Source organism: Anopheles coustani, chromosome X, assembly GCF_943734705.1.
Source record: "Anopheles coustani chromosome X, idAnoCousDA_361_x.2, whole genome shotgun sequence".
In the NCBI taxonomy this organism is placed as follows: domain Eukaryota; kingdom Metazoa; phylum Arthropoda; class Insecta; order Diptera; family Culicidae; genus Anopheles; species Anopheles coustani.
The window spans coordinates 11782787-11804457 of NC_071290.1; the positions used below are offsets into that span (position 1 = coordinate 11782787).

General features: G+C 43.5%; 1 protein-coding gene across 1 annotated transcript in view; it reads right to left on the reverse strand.

The window, feature by feature from the left end:
- Window positions 1–21159, reverse strand: part of LOC131269208 (uncharacterized) — an 82277-nt gene extending 61118 nt beyond the window's left edge. Inside the window, exon 1 of the mRNA XM_058271545.1 lies at window positions 21072–21159. Coding sequence (XP_058127528.1) covers window positions 21072–21075 — 4 coding nt within the window. The 5' untranslated portion in view covers window positions 21076–21159. The remainder of the gene's footprint in view (window positions 1–21071) is intronic.
- Window positions 21160–21671: the final 512 nt, after the last annotated feature.

Sequence of the window (21671 nt, forward strand, 5' to 3'; positions counted from 1 at the left end):
TGTATTTCATGCGCTACGCCTAATCGCCATTAATGGGCCCAGTATTGCCATTTTACGACGGTGCTTTGACGTACGCCGACGTTACGAATTTCGGACCAATTTTCGATGGCGGAGACGTTGTCGCAGTTGTCACCGATTTGTCGCGGGGAACAAGAATCAACCATCGGAAGCGGGGGCATCGATTTTTAAATGGATTACATTTAAATAAGCCTGTGGCTGTCAGCCTAAATGTGAGGCAGCTCGGGGAAAAAAGCCTTCACGCGATGGTGATGCTGTTTATAATGCCATAGCGTTGGAGAATGTGCCTACTTTGTGGCTTATTTTTTAGCACTTCCGAATATCTGCCTCGTATCTGGATAACGTTGAAAGGAAACTCTAACAGTGTGATTCATACTACCAAGACACACAATATGCCTGAATCCAGAATCTAAAGTGTGATTCTTTTATGTCCTCAGTCTCAATTTAATGGTATAAGCCAATCAAACATTGAGGAACTAATCACAAAAACGATAGGTCAGGAGTCTACAATGGTTTTGCATTAAAGTATAGGCAATATTTTGTAATTGAAGTTAAAAGAACTAAAAATTACTTCACAGTAACTCGGGTGACAGGTTTTGTGGTAAAGTCTGTCCTTTACAGCAGGGATGTTTACTAATGAGCGCATTGCAACATTCATTATCATTCCCAACTCTTCATCTGTGACCTTTGAGGCACTTCGGGGGGTGAGCTTTGACGGCGAAACCATTCGGCCAGTTTTCTTTGGTGGACGCAATCATTAGGCCGCGCACAGCCATTCACACCGACTTATCATCATTCGTGTCGTTTGGCTGTGTTTTTGTTGAACGCCCCCTTTTTTTCCGGTGGCGTGGCCCCCGTCAACTTTCGACATTGATTAACGATGACACTGACGAGGATACCATGTTTCCTCCCGCCCCGGTTGGCACAACAATGGGTTAGGTGCGCCGCCAGAACTCGGGCTGGACGTGAGCAGCAGCGTTTGCGAGCCATGTCGATTGTGTCAGCAGCAAGATAAACATAGTCCCGCTCTCCTAGCTAGCTGGGACCACAATCGTTCGACAGGACGTCACAGAAAAAGGGGTTCTCGAAGCGAAAACCACGTCAAGTGTGGGAGCTCTGGAGACCGTTTTGCGTTTGGTCTGCCGTTCCGGGCTTCAGCTTTCATTTGTCCAGAAAGCCATTTCAGACAAAGAATTGCGTGGAATGCCGGGTGTGCTTGGGCGACGCGGAAGTATGACGACAGCCAGGAAGTAGATGACGGCAAAAATAAACCATAAATCTTTCACGCCCCCGCCTCCGTCGAAATGCCGCTGCGTCTTTGAGATGGATTAGTATTCGCGAGCCGACCCGAGGAGAGAAAAAAAGTGAGGAGAAAAGAAAATACGCATAAATAAATAAGGTGCAGGCAAAATAAATCATATCACAACCGGTCTCAATAGGATGGGATTGATCGAACTGGAGCATAGACACGGCCTGCCATCACCGTTTCGGTAGTCAGTATCCGGACGATGCCGGGTATGGTCGTGTCGAGCAGTGGTCGTCGGCGCTGTTGTTGTTGTTGTTATTGTGGTTCTCAGCCATCTTTGACCTGGTTGATGCTGCTACTGCTACCAGGTACTACCGTCGGTCTTTGGTTCGCTCTAGCGTCCGGCAGCATCGAGCCAGACGGACGAGTCGGTGTTGATCTAATATCGCTCGGTCGCAAATCGGACGATCCAAGTGCCGACGTTCTCCGCCAACGCCTCGGTGCTCTCGAGCGAAGGTTTGTCCGGAGCGCTCAGTTCGCCTACGAGCCGCTGGTCGTTTTCTTTCAATTGCGCGATGCCGCCTCCGGGCCGGCAGCGAACTGCAACGACGACGACATCCTAACGATGGCTCTAGAGCTATTCGCTAGTCAGCGGCAGCGCGCGTGCATCATATTTCGAATGTCACCCGAGCAGGGCAGCGAAGGCGCACCGGACGCGGTGGTATCGTCCATCGGGAACTTCGGTGGTGTGGTGCTGGTGTTGTTTCTACCACCAGATTTAGCAAGCTCCAATCAACCGCTTCTCACGCAGATTTCGCGTGCTTTTCCACTAGCGATGAAACTGATCCTTCTTACATCGAACGACTACTCGGGGTGTCCAGATGAGGGCGAGGTGGTAACGGCGCGAACAGTCCTAAGGAACCTATGGTCGACGAAGCGCATCCTAAGCGCCGTAATCGTGTGGTACCGATGCCCGGAAAGTTTAGGAATGGCGATAGCAAACTTTGACCCATTCGCCCAAAAGGAACCCATTCGCTCCGATGGTTCCCAGAACGAGCAAACATGCGACGAGCCTCCGAGCAACGGGAAATTCCATATAGCGACGGAACTCAATCAAAGTCTGCCGAACGATCCAACGGCGCCCGCGCACCGGCTCAACCTGAACCGTGCCACACTGGATATTTACGGCTTTGAGGCGGCGATGGCATACCGACGCCGGGATATCGATACGATGCCCCGTACCTTTCCACCGTGCGATACTCGAGGAACCTCGCAAGTCTGTAACTTTACCTCGACGGTACCTTCCAATAGCTCCTACGCCGCAAACTTCAACTACATGGATGGGCTATTCGGAGCCGACGTTGAGGCATTGCGGGAGCTAGCCACCAGGATGAACTTCACGCCGCGGGTGCGCTATACTCGCGCGAACTTTGGCCACCGGACAGCGAACGGCAGCTTCACCGGAGCTCTGGGGCATCTGGTGACGACACGCGATTCCTGGTTCTCGATGAACGTCTACTTCTTGAAGGACTACGAAACGCGCGAGGTGCAGTTCTCGGCTGCGGTCTACCAGGATAGGCTGTGCGTCTTCGTGAAGGCGGCGGGTATGGTGAGTGCAGAGTTCAGGCTCTCTATGACTATTCTTGAAGAATTCTCTTTACCTAATAGGCTTAAAAGTTTCTTTTCTTCCGCAAATCGGTCGAAATTGGCAGCTGTGGGTTTTTTGCTTGATAATAGATTACCAAACCCTTCGGTTTTCGGTTACGTTCTGCAAGCAGTGGTGCTTACGATTGCCTAGTTCAGTGTTGGTTCATCTATTAGGTATGTTCAGGAGACTCTTGGTTGAAATTTTCATTTAAACTCGCTTAAGCATTCATGCATTGGATGGATCAAAATTATGTGAATCTGATCCCAGCTTACAGGTCCGTTGGGTTACTTGTTGCAATGTACGTGACATAAGAGCCAATGCAACGAGCTAACATGAGTTTCGATCTCGCAGGGCCAAAACCTACGGACCATGCTGCTCGGTTGATCGATTTTCCAACTTCAAACAAGAGCCACACGATTGACCGAGCACCGCATTTCGGCCGCATCGGACAAGTAGAAGTTCTCGGATGTCTTTCAAGCCCCCGGGTTTTCCGACATTCCGGCCCCTCCCCCCCCCCCCCCCCCCGGCCCGAAAGCTGCCCACAACGGAAGGAAGACGAAGTATCGAAGCGTTCATTTTCCAAATCCCATTGCATCCCCCCCCCCCCACAACACCGGATGCAAAATGGAAAATAAACGAACCCCTGGACCCGGTGTACGTACGGTGCGCGCTTGCCTTCCGTTCACGCCACTTCCGCTTCGAATGCCCGGAACCGCAAGGGCCGACGGAGACACACCCTCTTCCGCCGGCTACGGTTTTCCAGCGGTCCGGTTTGCTGATGAGTAAAGAGGGTCGGTGCCCCGAGGGTCGACGTGGACAGACAAACGGCTCATGGCCGGGGCCTTTAATCCCTTCCAGTGCGAGTATCGTTCCTCCCTCCGGAGCGCTTGAGCCGGAACTCAAGCCCACACTCGCCCAATGATCGAACCCAGATTGCTGCGGTTTGAATTGAAACCAACCAATTGGCAAACCGGGTCAGTCCGATGGCGAAACGTACAACGCAACCCATTGAATCATCGAGATTTGCGAGCCCGAACCGAAGCGATGGAAGCGCTCTTAGGGTGGCTGTAGACGGGACGTGCGAAAGGGAAATAAGACGTACGGATGGTCAAATTGACGCAACAACTATCGCTATGTGCTGGTGATGTTAGTCTTTGCATGTACGCATGAGGTGAACTCTAACCATGCAACAAACATAACACAATTATTTCAAAAAAGTTTCGAAAAAAAGATACTAAAACAAATGAAAACTAATTGTTGAAAACGGTAAAAATATGCATATTTGAGAATGAAATTCGTAAACTAATTCAAAATGGTTGAGAGAGTTAGAACAAACCAACTGCATATGTTAACATCGCCAAAAACCAATAAGATAAAATGATGATACATCTTTAATCAAGCAGGATTTTAGACGTGTTTGATGCAAACTAAATTAAAACGTTGACTGCCATGGCTATCATTTTTCATAGCCAGTTGTCATTAGTTCTAAAAAAAATTTGTTCCATAAATAAATGAAAATATAACATAGAAATTATAGTAATATTTAATTTCAATTCATTGAGTAGCTAAGTTTTTGCTTAACCTTTCAAAACCATCGGTTTCACAAAACATTTGTTAGATAAATTTTATCAAAAAATATTGTACTAAAAAGCTGTGCTAAAAACGCTTGGCAGTCAACTTGTTAAAATACCATTTTGTTTTCAAACTTTTGACTAGTTTAAAATTTTAACTTGTCAAGTACCATGACACCCAAAATCAACAATTTACATCACCCCTTTACGTAATGTAGTAGTTGCCTTATATTTACAAGGCTATAGCAACTACAAAACTGCATCCTCTAGGAAGTCTAGTCTTTGCTTGGTGTACGAAAACTGTTGAATTGATAAATTTTTTAACAAAATTTCATCAAAAATAACTGTATTAAAATTGTACTAAAATAGTGTGGCAGTAAACGTGTCAAGTTTTTCAAACGCGAGCGAAATCTCGTTTTTTAAACAAATATATCTGTCAGTTACATGAGCTTCGCCTCGTCGACGGTGTACTTAAGGTGTTCTACTACGATATCAAATGACCGACGTTAAGCAGCAACCACGACCGATAGTACAATACATACACATACGCACAATTCGGGCATGAAAAAAGCACCAGATTACAAACATCAGCATAAATTGTTCCGAAAAGTGACGCTTGCGGAAGGTGGAAGGGATGAAAAGTGCCAGCGCCGAGGGTTTGATATTACCCTGTGCCGAGCTCTCTGCCAGTGCAGACGATGTATCCCTCATAACTTCCGCCCCGCTGCACACACATGCGCACACACACACGACACATCGAAAGCTTCCATGCGGTCGATTCCTTCCGTTGAGCTGATTTCAAACATTTCGCCAAAGTGTATATTTCAGTCGTTCGGTTTTTCGGGTTTCGGGCGGAAATTTGTATGCACCCTCTTTGCTGGCCTCTTTGTGGTCGAGCAAAATTCCCGACGCCGGAAAAGGGGGGAGTTTCCTTCCCGTGTGGGCAGCGGCAAACGGTTCGGTTCCGTTCGTCGACGGTTGAGATTCAAACCGGGTGTGGGAGTTTTTTTTTTGACTTGTCTTCTCCGTGACTTTATTCCTTTGATTGCTTCACTCAAAGTTGCTCGAACGGATTTTCGGAGGTTTGGTTTCAATTCTTCCGCATTCGACTGGATTATAAGAAGACGCACGTAGCGTGAAGAACGGGATGCCACTTAAACTGCCCACCCTCACTCTGTTTCTCTCTCTCTTTATATCTATCTCTGTCCCATTATCTTTGCATCCTGCGAAAGCTTCCCGATTGGCTGCTCATTTTCCGGTGCTTTACCCCAACGCTGTGGATCGTGGTCTGGAGTACGGTGGCGCTGGTAAGTCTGTGCTACGTCCTGATGTCGCACATGATTGCCGTATGCTGGCGAACCAAGCCACGCCACGGACCGCCGGCAGCCGGAAGCCGGGAAGCGGAAGGTGAGCTCTAGCAGGAGTCTATCGACGCTTTCCCAAATAAACTCTCCCGCTCTAGCACCGGGAGCAAGGCGTTAGTGCACCGCGAGCTTGGGTTGAAGTGGTGCAAGCTCAATCTCTCAACCCTTTCCCCACAGCGACCGCTCTAGCCGGTGGGACGGTCGGAATGCTCGGGCAGATCGTGGCCGCCCTGCTGAGTGCACCGACGAGCGGAATCAATCGAACCACGACGCACCAGAAGTTGTTCATCGCGTTCGGTTTGATCTGGGGCCTGACGATGACAGGCGCCTTTCAGGTAAGGTTCCTTCCGCCGGCAAATAGCAAATCCAACCTCCTCCCCCCCCCCCCTTGCACATGTTTACATCGTTGTTGACGGCCACCGCACTTGCATACTCTAATGTTTTCCTATCCTTCTCCGCTCCACTGTCATCTACTTTGTTGCAGAGATTTATTTTGTCCGTACATAGTACATAGAACATCTACTAACATTCATTTCCCAACTGTCAACAGGCGTGCAGTAACGAATCCATATCAACAATATTGTTTATTTTGATTGCATTTCAACTTTGAAACTAAGTGGGATTAAATCTCTAAGCCGGCTTACTATTCTAGAGTTGACGCATATTGTGTATTTGCTATTACTTGTTTAGCTTTTCAATTTCTTCATTACTACTATTATTCTCAGTTTTTTACTCTTGTCCAAACGGGTTGATTTATAAGAAACAATAGGAGTTTGTGTAGTACATTATGTGATACACACATTATACTCACTTATATGTTAATCTTTGTAAAGGGTCCCACATAGTCTTATTTGTTAATTATCTCAAATTGAAAGTTTTACTTAGAAAATCGATTTTTCAAAAATATCTCAAACTGACTGATACACTTTTCCAATTTGTCAGGCGTTCTATAGAGCTTAACAAATGTTGGACTGAACTGGATCACTTACTTTTTGCAAAACCACAGACAACAAATTTAAACACGGGATGAATTTTGGCAGTAAATTTAAGAAAATTATTTCTCAGTTTTCAGTAACGATATTCAGATAAATCCGAAAGCAAGGGAACAGATTATTGTGAAAGGTATCAGACAAAATAACCAGAGTTTAGTAATCGTCAATAATGATGTACTAAAAAAGCACTCGGTCGGTCACAGCTCTTTTGTTTCGCACCGGATTTTGAAACATAAACGATATTGTAAGATGTTTTAAGTCTTGAGTAAATCTAAACGCGCCCAATTTCGCTAATAAACACACTAATAAACACTGTCCCAGTCAGGTTTAAAGATTTTTCTTAGGGAACACTCGATATGTTTAAGTTTGTTCTATCCATATATCCTTTCACCAGTTAAACAAACTCATTCACCATCGTGGAATAACACTTACGGTGGCGCGATTACTTTCTTGTTTCTTGTTTCTGGTTATTTTGTCTAATGCCTTGCACAATCCTATCCAGCGATAGATGGTCTATCGCTCTGTTCTTTATGAGTTCTATCGCTTCATGATGCTCTTAACACGGTGTCTATCTTGGCTATCATTTGTTCTAAAAGGTTTATTAAAAACGCAACATAAAAACTAAAGTTATTATTAAAAGTAATCCTTTAGGAAGCTTAGTCAAGCAAAGACTTCTACGAAAACCTTCGGTTTTATAAACAAATTTCATCAAACACGATTGTACTAAAATGCTGTCTAAAAACGCTTTATAGTCGACGTGTTAAAAGGATGGAATATCATTGCAGGGATCCCTTGTGGACGTTTACACGACCCCAACCTCAATGAAGAACCTGGACACGCTAGCCGAGTTGGACGCCAGCAGACTTCCCATTATGGTGAACGCCCCCGCCCTGGTGGTCGACGTGTTCGGTACGGAGCGGCCAGGAAATACGATTGGCAACCTCAAGCAGCGCCTGATGCTCGACGAACACCCGTCGAAGCCGGCCGGACACACCGTCATGGCGGGGCTGAGCGCGGGCCTTATAAGAAACCAGGACTTTGTGCGCCTCTCCACCAAGCACCTCGGGGAGGATGGGAACGCCCGGCTGCACCGGCTACGAGAGTGCCCCCGCAGCTACACGCTCGCGTACCTCTACCCGCGCGGCTCCCCGCTCTACCCGGCCGCCAACTGGTATATTCTGCACTTTCTTCAGCACGGGCTGTACTCCAAGTGGGAGCGCGACGCCACGCACGTACTGGCTATGAACCGCGCCTTCAAGGTGCGCCAGGCCGTCACCCGCCAGCCCGGACGTCAACCAGCCGGTGGTCAGCCCGGGCAGGTGCAGCTACGGCTCGACCACCTTCTGGTGCCCTTCATTCTGCTCGCCGGCGGCCTATCGCTGGCAGGTTGTGTCTTCGCCTGCGAGCTTCTCCATATGGTTAGCTCGCAACGGAGCTTCAAGCCCACCGGGAAATGGATGGTCACGAAAAGTGTCTCGTTCCACGAGCTAATGTAGAGCAATAAGGAGACAAAGCAGTCTTAATTCAGAATAAATTGAAAGAGTTGACACTGAACCCCAAAATTGTGACGACTTTAAGACGTGACGAAACATCCCACAAATTCTCTTATCAAAGTTTAATTATTAATAAAAGAGCGCCTCTATTATCCCAAAAGGATTGTATGCACCAAGAATAAAGTTGTAAATTCTTATTTATTCTTATTTCCAAAACCGAACGCACAACGCATGCAAACATCGCTTCTTAAAACAAGAATACAACAAAATCTAATTAAATTGACCAAACAACTAATAGTCTAACTTCACATAAACTTGCCTTACTAAACCTTACAAGGATCGTGCCAATAGTACGGCTGGCTTCTAGATTTTGGGTTTATGTGTAGGTTCTGTCCAGATCTGATACTGGTGACGTATCGCATTCTAGCGCTCCTGGACCTCTCTAGACCGAGCAGGGACATTTACTGCCCGTCCCGTAGCACACCAACCCGCCATAAGCTGCGTCATCAAGGGGATCTGATTTTGTGCTTCACTCGTCCTTTCCCGACTCTCGCGGTACGCCCAAGATCAAGCCTTTCCGACGACTTCAGCATGTGCTTCTAATTCGTGCGCCGCTCTGGATCCCCTACAGGGAGCCGACCGGCCGGAAAAAGGCGACCACCGGGACAAGCTCCGTAGGGCCCCCCCTGTTTGAACAAGTGTAATTACGAGGTAGTCAAAAATTTATGAGTCTCCGCACGCAAAGGTAATCTACACCCACTCGCCCCAAACAGGACGAGGAGTTCTCCCCTGAGGAGGGGGCGTCACTGTGTTGGGTTCTCCCGAGCGCTGTTTGCTGCGTTAGTCGACGGAGCGCCGGTAAGCAGATTTGAAGATTTGCTGCCGAGATTTGATTGACATGCGGAACCTATCATCGACACCCCCGTTCACCGTGCTTCCGGAAAAGGGTTTCCTAGAACTTCGTCGCACGTTACAGTTTATGTCTTACGGAAAACTTGGGTAAGCCCGTTCACATGTGCGCTGTAGTTATTCTTCGATATCTGTTTACATTCCCAACCCCGCCAAAGCATTTCCGCCCCTCCGTTCAGCTGGTGGAATGATTAATCAACCCTTACAGTCTCGCCGGATACTGAGGCAACATTTAAACCGCAACACTCAACAAACATATTTAAAACTAACCGCAAACGCATTGCACTGAACTCATTGCAGAAAGACTGTTAGTATTAACACTTTCACCGATTGTTTTTAGAACATGTTTTAGTACAACCATTTTTGATGAAATTTGGTTTTTAATCAAATACTAAGACTTGATTTTAAACAAATAACAAATAGACCAGCTACCAATGGCAAATCAATTTGTATTAATTTATCTAAGTACTAAACACACACTGATTTCTTCAATTAATTGAATCATTCGAAAGATTCAATAAAATACTCCATAGTTCTACTAACCTAGTGAAATCAACGGAAAAAGTACAATTATCTGTTTGGTTATGTTTGGAGTTCACAAATGCGGATGGGAAACGCTGTACTTTCACAACTAAAGAATTCTTCGAACTCATCATCTGCCGGAGTCGTACGCGTCTGGGAGTAATTATTCCCATCAGACGCGTGCCTTTACCGTGCCCTGCCAACGTCTGTAGGACTCTAGCAGTTGCTAACAGCCGAGCGTAGGCGCTCCGGCTAATAGATACGCATGCCACGCGCCAAACACGTAAATGAAATCTTATTTCCCACGCAAGCATAAGCCATCCATTTTCATTGTTGTTTTTGCACTTCCAACGTGAAGGTGAAAGGGTCCCGCGTGGGTAATCGGAAAGCGGTTCCCGTCAATCGTTCTCTCATGATAGCACATTCCTCTGGCTGATGGTTGCATAACTGGTATGTTAGTATAATGTGGAAAAACAGTGCAAGTCTGTCATGGGAACTTTCATTATGCACTTCTCGTGCTCCAGAAAACATAACCCCTTGAAGTTATTCCAAATTGTGGATTATTTAAGATATGATTTAACATCTGACTTTCTCTACCTTGATGCGTTGCTCATAAAACATCCCACATATTAATCCCAGTAAACTAAACAGGAAACGTGATAATTGGTCCATTTTGTTGAAACAATGGAAAATGATAAGTATATTGCATCGTTCAGTATTTAACACGTTGAGTACCACGTCACCCAAAAGTGGGTGACAGCACAAACTAGTTCTAAAAAGATTGTGACCCACAAATAAATGAAACATGCAACATAAAAACTATAGTAATATTAAAAATAAGTTATTTGGGAGGCTAAGTCTTTTCTTGGCTTTCGAAAATCAAACAACCGTTTCGGTTTAACGAATGTAACAAACAAAATTTATTTAACACGTTGACTGCCATGTCACCCAAAAGTGAGTGACAGCAAAAATCAGTTCTAAAAAGTTTTTGACCCATAAATAAATGAAAATGCAACATGAAAATTATAGCAATACTTTATATCAATTCTTTGGGAAGCTAAGTTTTTGCTTAGCCTTCAAAAATCGTTGGTTTAATAAATATTATGAACAAATTATATTAAAAAAGATTGTTCTAAAAATGTGTACTAAAAACGCTTGGTACTCAACGTGCTGCAGAAGTATTGTTCGGTGATGGTTGAAGATAATAGAAAATACCGTGAGTGACATGATACGCATCGTGAAAGGATTCCTACGAAACTTTAACATAGATATATTTATGCCAATAGTTATGTGTGTGTGTGTGCGGTAAGTAAAACAAGAAACCGGAAGGCAACAGGCAAGATTGGCCCACCAGTCCACCACATCACAGCAAGCGGCACCCACCCTCCAATACGCATGCGAGCCGATCGATGTTTCAGCAAGGGGGGAGGGGGAGGGGGGCAGCATCCCCGGGGCGACCCTAGGCCGGATTAATGTCAAAATTCGGTCAAATATTTACCCACTACATATGTGCTCACGTGCGGCTTACCGGCAACCACGCGCCACTAAGAGGTCCCGCGAGGGAAAGCGACGGCGAAAGCGTGTCCTTGCGCCAGGAAACTCACACTGTGCAAATACAGTTACGCAAACAAATCCATCAGCCAGCGACCGGAAAAGCAGCAGTGTGTTATCTTTCATTAGCATCTAAACAGGGCCACAGAGCTGCCGAAAAAATGCTACGATACCGACGCGCCAAAACGGTGACTTCGGAGATTCGGATAGCAACATTTGGTGGTGATATGCAACACTTAATTGAATATTTCTAGCTGCTCGTTCAAAAAATATACCTCAATGTTGAACGGGTTTGATTCACTCACATACAATCTTTTACCGTCAATGAACATCGTAAAATGTATCTTAAACTAATACGGCACGCTTTTCCATCCATCTTTGAAATTTGAAAACGCAAATGCATTTAACACGTTGACTGCCAAACGTTTTTAGTACCCTTTTTTAGTGCAATCTTGTTTAATATAATTTGTTTATAACATTTACTAAACCAACGATTGTTGAAGGCTAAATAAAAAGTTAGCCCTTCAAAGAATTTATATAAAATATTTCTATAATTTTTATGTTGTATTTTCATGTACTTATGGATTAAAAACGTTTTAGAACTGAATTTTGGCTGTCACCCACTTTTGGGTGACATGGCAGTCAACGTGTTACACCGACGGGTTATGAAGGCTAAGCAAGGATTTAGCTTTCCAAAGAATTGATATTAAATATTATTTAAAATTTTATTTTGCACTTTCATTGATTTATGGGACAAACATTTTTTAGAACTAATTAAAGCTGGCTATCAAAACTAAATGAATGAATGCTTGAATGAAAAATTTCAGATTTTGTCTCCACAACAAGAATGCATGATTTATGAAGGCAATTCTTTTCAGGATCTGTCAAGTCATATGAAGTCATATGATCCCCTTAACACGTTGACTGCCATGTCACCCAAAATAAATAAATGAAAATGCAACATAAAAGTTATAGTAATATTTTATATAAATTCTTTGGGAATCTAAGTTTTAGCTTAGCCTTCAAAAATCGTTGGTTTAATAAATATTATAAACAAATTATATTAATAAAGATTGTACTAAAAAAGTGTGCTAAAAACGCTTGGCAGTCAACGTGTTAAGCGTAAAACGTTAATTTATTAACAACCTAGTAATGCAAAATAACCCAAAAAAAAAAGTGTGCTAAACGTATGGAAGTTAACGAGTTAACGTTATTGCATCATGTTTTTTTTACATTGCCTAATTAAGCCGATAACGCACTTCAGATGCCGGTGCATTAATGTTCTCCCAAATATGGGTACAATATGGATCCAATCACACGAAGCCCACGGTGAGTATGGGGTTCAAAATGAAAGGGTTCAGTATAGAACAAAATTCATAAGTGAATGTGCCTAACCCTTCCTAACCTTTCTTTAATCCTTAACGTTCATACTTTTCGAAACGCAGTTAACACGTTCACCACCGAAAATTTTTAGAACATGTTTTCAATACAATTGTATTTGATGAAATTTCGTTTCGAATTGTCGACTGTCGACGACTATGTGGAGGTACATTTTGGAGGTACACCTTTATAGTAGTAGACTATATTAGAAACTTTATTTTGTTTAAACCGTCTCTTCGCTTGGTTTTCTAAAACTATTTTGGTTTAATAAATTTGTAAAAAAAAATTAGCACAAATGATAGTACTAAAACCAAAAACCAGGTGGTCAAAAGTATGGGATGAAGCTGAGACCACTGAACTAGGTAACGAAAGGGCTATTCTGGGTATCCCGCTGCATGCTGATAGTTGCATATGAAGCCGAGGTAAATAATAAGCTGTTGTATGTTATGCACTGAATTGCATAACAAATTAATTAATCATCTCTCCAGGTTGGCAGTCGGATTGATATTATTTTGGAATCGGAACTAAGTTCCCCTGCCATGCAGATAAGTCCAGCATCGGTGGTGCATCTCTACCGCTGCCTAAAGCCGTTACCACAGCAACGCACCAGTTAAATGCTGCAAAGATTAGTTGAAGTTGAAGAGTGATTGATTGAAGATTTATTAAAATTATAATCGCTAAAAGATGTCGTCGGAAACTTATGAACTAGCGCAATATTTAATCCAAACCATAAAACAAGCAAAACAGCTTGTAAATTGCACCATCGCTAGTCGGATGCTCGAAATTAAGGATATTTTCCCGGTGTGTTACGATGTGAAGCAGGTATGTGGCTGCAACACCACCTTGCTGAATCATTCAATTACTAATTTGGATTTCTTTTTCCCATTCCTCCACCCGCAGGAAACGGAACCGGACGAGGGCGAATTGATGAAGTGTAGCGAGACCCTGAAGGCTGCAACTGAAAGTGCAAGCCGAATCTTCACCGCCGCCCTCCAAGACTGCCATCTGCTGATCATGGCCCTCGAATATATGCAGCCGATTGATGAAAGCGGAGCGAAAGCCAAGCAGGAGCTATGCGCTCGAGTATCGGCGGCCGAACAGATGGCATATGAATACTTCCGCCTGATTCCGCTGTACCATTTAACTCGCGCCGACATAGCCGTGAATAAGCAAAAGTTCCCCCAGGTGAAAGATTTTGCCGATGCCTTGCAGAAGATGGACAACTTGCAGTTGATGGCTGTGGGCAGTTTCTTAAAACAATTGTTTCATCGTTATTCTGAAATCCACGACATGGCCATATACGCGTTCAAAAAGATGACTCCTTAAAACGCAACAGAAGAGGGAGATATCAATTGTTAAATTCATACCATTAAAAAAGATAATTTGTAGATTGTAATCCAATTGACTAATTATCGACATAATAAAATCATTCCGGTAACACCGTATATATAGCGTCTCTTAGCAACCATTGTGTTAATATTTGCCTGTAGATGACACGAGACCTTTGCTATGGCAATGGGATTAGCGTTCTGCGTGTTTTCACACAAATATTCAAGCGTTTTATTCAATTTTATTCCAATAAAAAGATAGGCAGGTAAGTATAGCATCGTATAAGGTTTTCGTTTCGATGGCATCACTCCTGGAAAATAGTGTTATGCCTTGGTAAGAATCGAAAAATGGTACTAAATCGACCCGGCAAAGCGGGGTAACGTGGAGCAAGCACTGCTCACCAGTACGGATCTCAGTACGGAAAAAAGGAAAATAAACGCCTTCTATATATGTGCACCAAACCAAATATCAACGTAATGTGGGACCGCAAATGAAAAGGTCCAGTTTGGAGCAGAATTTACAAGTGAACAGCAGTGAGTTTTCCTACCGCATTATGAGCTAACCCAACGCAGTTTCCCCATTAGCCGGTGCCGGTGTGCCATGGCGCTTCTTTTATGATTTCCTCATGCGCACACGGTTTGGAAAAAAACAACAACAAAACCCACCATCATTAGCGCGCGTCCCCATAAACGTCGCCGGGCGGAAGCGAGGTCGGATGAAGGTCGAACCCTGGCCCTGGCTGGAAAGTGCCTCGAGGCCACGTCGGAGCAAACCGTCCCGTCACGAACGGGGAACGGGGGTTCTCCGGTTGGCTGGGGACAAAACAAAGAAGCAAACAAAAAAACACCTCAACACCAACCTGGGACGCCATTTAGGATACAGGCACTGTCCAGATTCCCATACCCCCGCCCCCTCCCTCCGCGCGTTGCCAGCGTCCTGTGCCGTTTTTCTTTGCGTTTTATTTTATATTATACATGCTGTTACTCCACCACGGAGGACACAACGGCGCAACCCCATCATCATGGTGCGGATTGCTTAGCATAAATTCAAAGTGTTCCGGCCGAAACAACTGTTCGACACGTGATTTTTCACTCAACCCACTTCACACTCCCACTGGCCAGACCATTCCGCTTCCTGTTGCTACATCCAACCATACTCCCATCTCCTTTCGAGGCATCCGAACCGAGAACGTCTACCATTCTATGTTTGTTGTTAAACTTTACATTCTTAGGCGGGCTGTGTAAACTTGAGGAGAAGTCTTTTTATTGTCTATAACATACATTATGACGCAAGCAGAAGCTCATACATATAAAAATATACATTTTTTAAAATACATTAAAGATGTTGATAAGTATTACAAATTAGATTGAAACACATGGTTTCTTTAGGTCTATAATACAAAAGCGCGATTCCCTAATAATTATGTTACTTTTTACCATCAATATCACAATTATGTCGGGTAGTAATCTAAATGTTCCTTCATATTTAATGGAAAGGATAGTGAATAATAATTGAAAATGAAAATTTAATGCTTCAACTAATGTCCATTCGAATATCTTATGCACGAAAAATCATTTTATAAGAAGCTAACAGCTTACGCACGAAATAGGAAAGTAAAAAGAGATCAAAACTACTTTCCTAGGAAGCGTAACTGATCAAACTCTTCTACGACGCAATAACAGATCGAAATCGAAAGCTCTCATATTTTGTAAGTAGATTAAAAGAGTTAATAAATATTACAAACAGATTAAATTAGCAGCTTCATCAATATAATTATTTTTTGTTACAAAACCTGCCATCAACAATGCGAAACATGATTATTTTGGAACTACTTTTTTGTAGTGTAAGATTGGATAAGCTCTAAAGTAGTTTACAACAATGGGATTTCTCATTTTGTTATCCTTTTGCATACATATATGTGTTATACTCTTTTTGTAAAATACATTTGAATCAAATATCTTCGTTCTTGTAAAACCGTCTAACGTACGTTTGAAACAATACGATAAGCAACGAAACAATCAACCGAGCGAGAGGTTTGGATTTTATTTTAAATTTGAGCACATTAGGTTATGCTTTTGATTTGATAGTCTCTTTGTTTTCCGAGCGCTTCCTGCATCGTTCGGATTCCTTCCAGCCATTACGTTACTTTCATTTTCATTTCATTTCCCGTCTGCTACACGCACTGGAGCAGGAAAAATTAAACATTCATTTTGGGGGGTTTGCAATGATTTTCGCGTTCGCGATACTTTCCCACCCTCGCCACTCTGGCATTCCGATGCGAAAACCGGCCCTACGGAACGGCTCCACTCACGCGAGCGTTACGGGAGGCATGTAAGGCCACCCCACCAAGTGTGTACGTGTTTCATGTAAGCAAATGGAATTAATAATCATTTTCTTGTCGTCACCCTCGGGGCGCCGTTCCGATCCGTCAACGCCAACCAATCAACCCCGAACGGACCGACTACTTCCACCCATGTTGTTTCGTTCGTTCGTTCGATTCGATTGCATGTGTACTTTTCCACTCGCTTTCTTCGACGGCGGTAAAAAATGCTATTTTACGATCATGTTCCTATCGGCGTGGTTGCTTTCCGCATGGAAATGTAATTCTCCCTAAGCTGTTTCAACCCGTTTCTTGCTGTTTCGAATACGTTTCATTTCCGACTTTCTGTCGCAGGTTTTAGCATACGGGAAGGAATAGTTCATGTAAAGGAATACCTCATCCAAGCTTTGTCCCTACCATAACCCTTCTTACTTTCCAACTACAAAAGAAGATGAGTTTGTTTCTAAACAAACGGCATTCTCGCGGGAACTATTTCTTAATTCGGTTTTTGGTTTTGTTTCCTACTCCCTCGCGCTACACATCCGGGCTGCGCTGTTGGACGCGTTGATTAGTTTGAGCTGCATGCGTTCGTGCCTTTCCCTATTTTCCAAGGCGCACATTTCCCACCAGTGTGTTTATTTCCCAGTGTGTTTATTTTCCACCAAACAGCTGTGTTTTTATAAACATTTTTCCTGTTCCGCATGCGTTGTGTTTTCAGCGCTATACGAAAGGTTGGCAACTTTGCAGTCTGACACACTCATTGTAATTCGTCATAATCTTCAACGTACACGTATCACGTTGACACGCAAATATGCTGCGACGATCGAAAGAACTAGTATGACACGTTATTTGAAATGTTAGGAGTAAAATTGAAGGTAAATAGTTTTAAGATATAAAAAATGAAATCCCTTATTTGTGGTTCACAACAAAACACAAGCTTTTGGGTTGTAAAAACACAATCTCTCATAATGTCATAATAATAAATGTTTTCAATAAATAAAATAAATGTTTTCAAACAATGCTACTAATTCTTCTTCCTATTCCTCTACACTCTACGGTAAAAATACCGATTTCAGGTCTTGCTGCTAGTTAGGACTTCTTCTATCGGAGGTATGTAGAGATGCTCGCCCGTGTAGGTGGTCGCTACCACAACGATGCACAGAGCGAGCCGCGCATTTTATTGCGCGGCTACAATCTTATTTAACCGATAAACAATTCTGCATCCAAATCAACAAGCCGTCGCTAGCGATCCCGATTTTGCGACGTGCGCGGTTCGCTATTTATACGTTGTTTTGTGTTTACAAAAAGCATTGCAAATTATTGCACTAGGGCCACTTTTAACGGCCCCCGGAATGATGCCGCTTTTGCGGCGAAATCAAACGGCAACCAGCTGGAAGCAGCCGTCAGCGGGATCGGAGCAGCAACCCGTCAAGCCCGTTTGTTATATGTTGCGGCCCTTCTGTGCGTGTTGAAAAAAGGAGGGAAAATAAAGGGAACGTATAAACTCCATTAAACAAACCTTTTAGCCACCACCGATACCGAGTCACGGGGAATAAGTTTAAAACTTATTGAATAGCTGTCAGCATCTTGAGGCTTGAGCTGTGTTTCATGCGGTGTCATAAATTCCCAATTGTGATAACGCTCAGAGTGTTTTACCCACTGAAGAGTAACATAGTAAAATGGAAGATTGACAGCCTCCACATCCAACCCTCAACGTATCATTCCATTGGCAGTTTATTTAGGTTCCGCTCTACACTCTCAATGAGTAGCAGTAGTAATTTTATTTAATCATAAATTGTATAGCTTTACAAAGGTAGTTACAATAATTTTTGCTTGTTTTATGAGTTCGGTAACACCTCTCCGCATTGCTGTTCAACGAATTGGTAGACTGTCTATTGATTAATATTTACTTGGAGTATATAATTGAATTCTGGGAATTTTATTATTACTCACGTTATTAAACCCGGTTGATTTTTTATTTTTATCTTTTTGATTACGTTGTGTATATTTGAAGGTTTAATAAGCTCAGAATATTTGAAATTGACACTCTCAATGAACCAATGACAATGAATCTCAGTTAAAAGAATAAATAGTTTGGTTGATATCAACACGGAAGTATTTCTTGATGACTTTTAGTGAGTTATTGACGCACTTATTTGCTTATTTATATTATTTGCACACTGCATTGCTTATTGTAAGTATTTTTTTTCTGTGCAGTTTGTGAATGGATTAATCATTTAGGAACATTTCGTTTTTTCTTCACTCGACCGTCCATTTGGAGTTGAGTTTCCGAAAACAATCGAATGGAACTATACTCGTAGTTTCATAAACAGATTTCTGCAATACTTGACTTGAGTCGCGAACGGAAACAGTCCAGATTTTGCCACGAAAAAGTTCCCACCGAAAGAGTTCCTCCTTTTCTTCCCATGACCATCGTGTCTGCTGTTGCAAAACTTTCCACTTTACCCCTTCTTTTCCCTGTGCCGAAGAAAAACACACAAAAAAATGTTGAAAAATCCTTTCTTCAGCTATAAAAAAAACGCCGATCTGCATGTACGGATGCCGTTTGCCTCGTTTTCGTTCGCTTCTCAAATTCGCTTAAATGAAATGTTGTTTTTTCTGCAAATAAAAGGTCGGACGAAAGAAAGAATGCAAGCTGTCCACCGTGCGCAAATTCCCTTTTTAAAGTCAGCCAAAAGTCTCTTTCTGCCTTTCAAGATCCTTTCTTTAGGTGCCACCGGTCCGGGCAGACGGTTCACTTTTCCTGGATGAGCAAATTTGCATACCGGGTTTCTTTTTTCTTTTTTTTTGCGAATGTTCGAATGTCTGGCGTATTCGTTCCGACCCGTGTTTGATTTTTCGAAACGAAAATGCACCTTTTGCCGGACACCAACGCAGCATATCCGACGGGACGGGACTCGAAAAAGGCGTTCGAATCAGAGCGCCTTTTCTTCGAACCCGGTGCAATTCGATGCTATTTGGTTTGTTTGGACGCCGGTGCTCTCGTGCATTTTAATGTCGGAACGATGCCCAGTGGTACGCTGGAAGCTAGCGAAGACGAAACGAGATGAACCGGGTAGCATCCCCAACCCCCGACCCGGCCAAATATGATGTTCATGCAAAAGCAACTGTTTGGTGCTTGAGTCGACTATGCGCGCTGTGGGAAAATTTTATTACACCTCATAGCCAACCACGTCTATATTTAAGTTTGTTTGCCACGGTAGAAAACGTTACGAGGGTTAAACGGTAAGCTTGGAGTGGGTTCGTTGGAAAAGCAATTGCCTGCAATTCCATCGATATCCTAATTTTGTCGGTGAAAAGTGGAAATATTCCTTCGTCTGTAATTTTAAGCATAATTGAATGATAATTGAGAGTGAAACTTTAATATTTCAATCAATGTCCACTCGAATATCTTATGCGGGAAACAACTTTTCGCATTTGCATGGCAACAACATAAATTGGTAAAAGCTCTTGTCTTAGAGGAACAAAACGTCTTTCCTAGGAAGCGTACCGCTAACTGATAACACTTTTCTTCAATCCAATCCATGAAGATCGAAATCTCAACCTCGCAAGTTTACATCGATCTTCGCCAACAATTTCATCCGAACTATCTTCAAAGCTGACAGATGAAATGGTAGCGATAAGGCACGGCTCATAGTTCACAGCTAATCTTTCGATTGAGGTGAGAACTAATGGATCTTGAGAAACAAGATAGAAAGCTCGAGCCATGATAGAACTTTGATTGCGATGGAAACGTTTGTGTTCAATCCCCGGCTTTCCCGTTTAATTGGAAAGTGCTCGTCCCGTTGAGCTGGTCAGCTATCCTTTCTTGTGTTTTCTTCATCTTTATTAGATGGTCTGATCAAAGCATCTGCCATTCATTTCGCCTTAGACCTCGGGAATATGTTCTTCTAAAGTAAGAAAGAGACAGATATTTTTAATTTCCCGCAAATTACAATTTTATATGCAAATCTTACTTCATTAACTCAGCGTGCAATAGACAGCAGAAATATGTGGTGGTTGCAAAACGTGGTGAACGCTCGTGCCAGGAAGTAGTCACGTCGCAAAAAACGCCCCCGCACACCCCGTGCTTTCTACTTTTGTTATGGCAAAGTGAATGGCACACACGCCATCAAAAAGAAATATAAAACATAACGAACACATTTTATTCCTTCCCCATAAAAGAAGACTTCCCCCTTCTAACCGTTTCCCCAAAAGCCGTAAAGCTGCCGGTTCGGTTCGGCAATAAAATTCTAACTGAACATATTGAATTTTATCTATTTCAATTAGTGCTAATTCGCTCCACTGGATATTCGCGCGATCAGAGAGATGTCTCATCCCGCTCGTTCCCAAAGAAACCCTTCGCGACTTCATTAATTTTAGAAAACATCCCTAAGCTGCAGGTTCGGTAGTGGTGTGCCTCTTTGTGTTAGTTTGCGGAAAGGTCTTGGCGTTTATAATTTGATGCAAGAAGAATTCAATTTGTAATGCATGTTCGAAGCGGTATGTTTTGCAATTTAAAGGGTGAAGACAGCTGAACGCCACTGCGGAGAAGATGATATGCAGACATATTGTCTCTCGCATTGCAATGCGATGGTATTGTGCAGATGGCTTCCCTGAAACACCGCATGTACGTCCCCCATCATCCCGACGAGGTGCGAGAACTGAGGCGGACAGACACGATTTAGGTTTAGCATGCGGAAGGTGAATCGTGCAAACGCTAGTTACCCATGTTTCCTGCTGGCTGTCGAAGTCGTCCTCCTTTAGGATCGTAAATAACCGGCGAACGGGAGGGCGCTAATTGCTCGCCGGGTTGCGGCCGTTTGGTGTTGAAGGAATAAGACACTACACCTGGTTGTACTTTAGCGTCCCAAGGAAGTACACCACGTTCCGTTACTGCTCGCCCGAACACATACTGGACTCTTTATTCACTTGTCACCAGCGTCTCATCGACCCGGAGCTAGACACACACACACAGACCACTTTTACTTGCTTGTCGGGAACCACTTGCTTGTCGAGAGGCGCAACGCTACCGAAAATGGCCGATCGTAAACTAAACACTTTATGGAAGAAAGAAGTCACGTAGCGACGAGTTAGACGGCTGATTTCAAGCTCTTGTTGGTGAGTTGTTATTGCATCTTTTGATGACACAATTTTACAAGCGAGGTTACACTGGCTGAAAACCGTGTCCAGGGTCTTCTTAATGACGATGGACACGCATTCCCTCCTAAGAGGACTTCGAAAACATGCGATACAAGGCTAGACACAGTTTAAAACGAGTGCATAATAGACTAAACGTGTTAAGGAACATTCGACCAATGGTTCTGG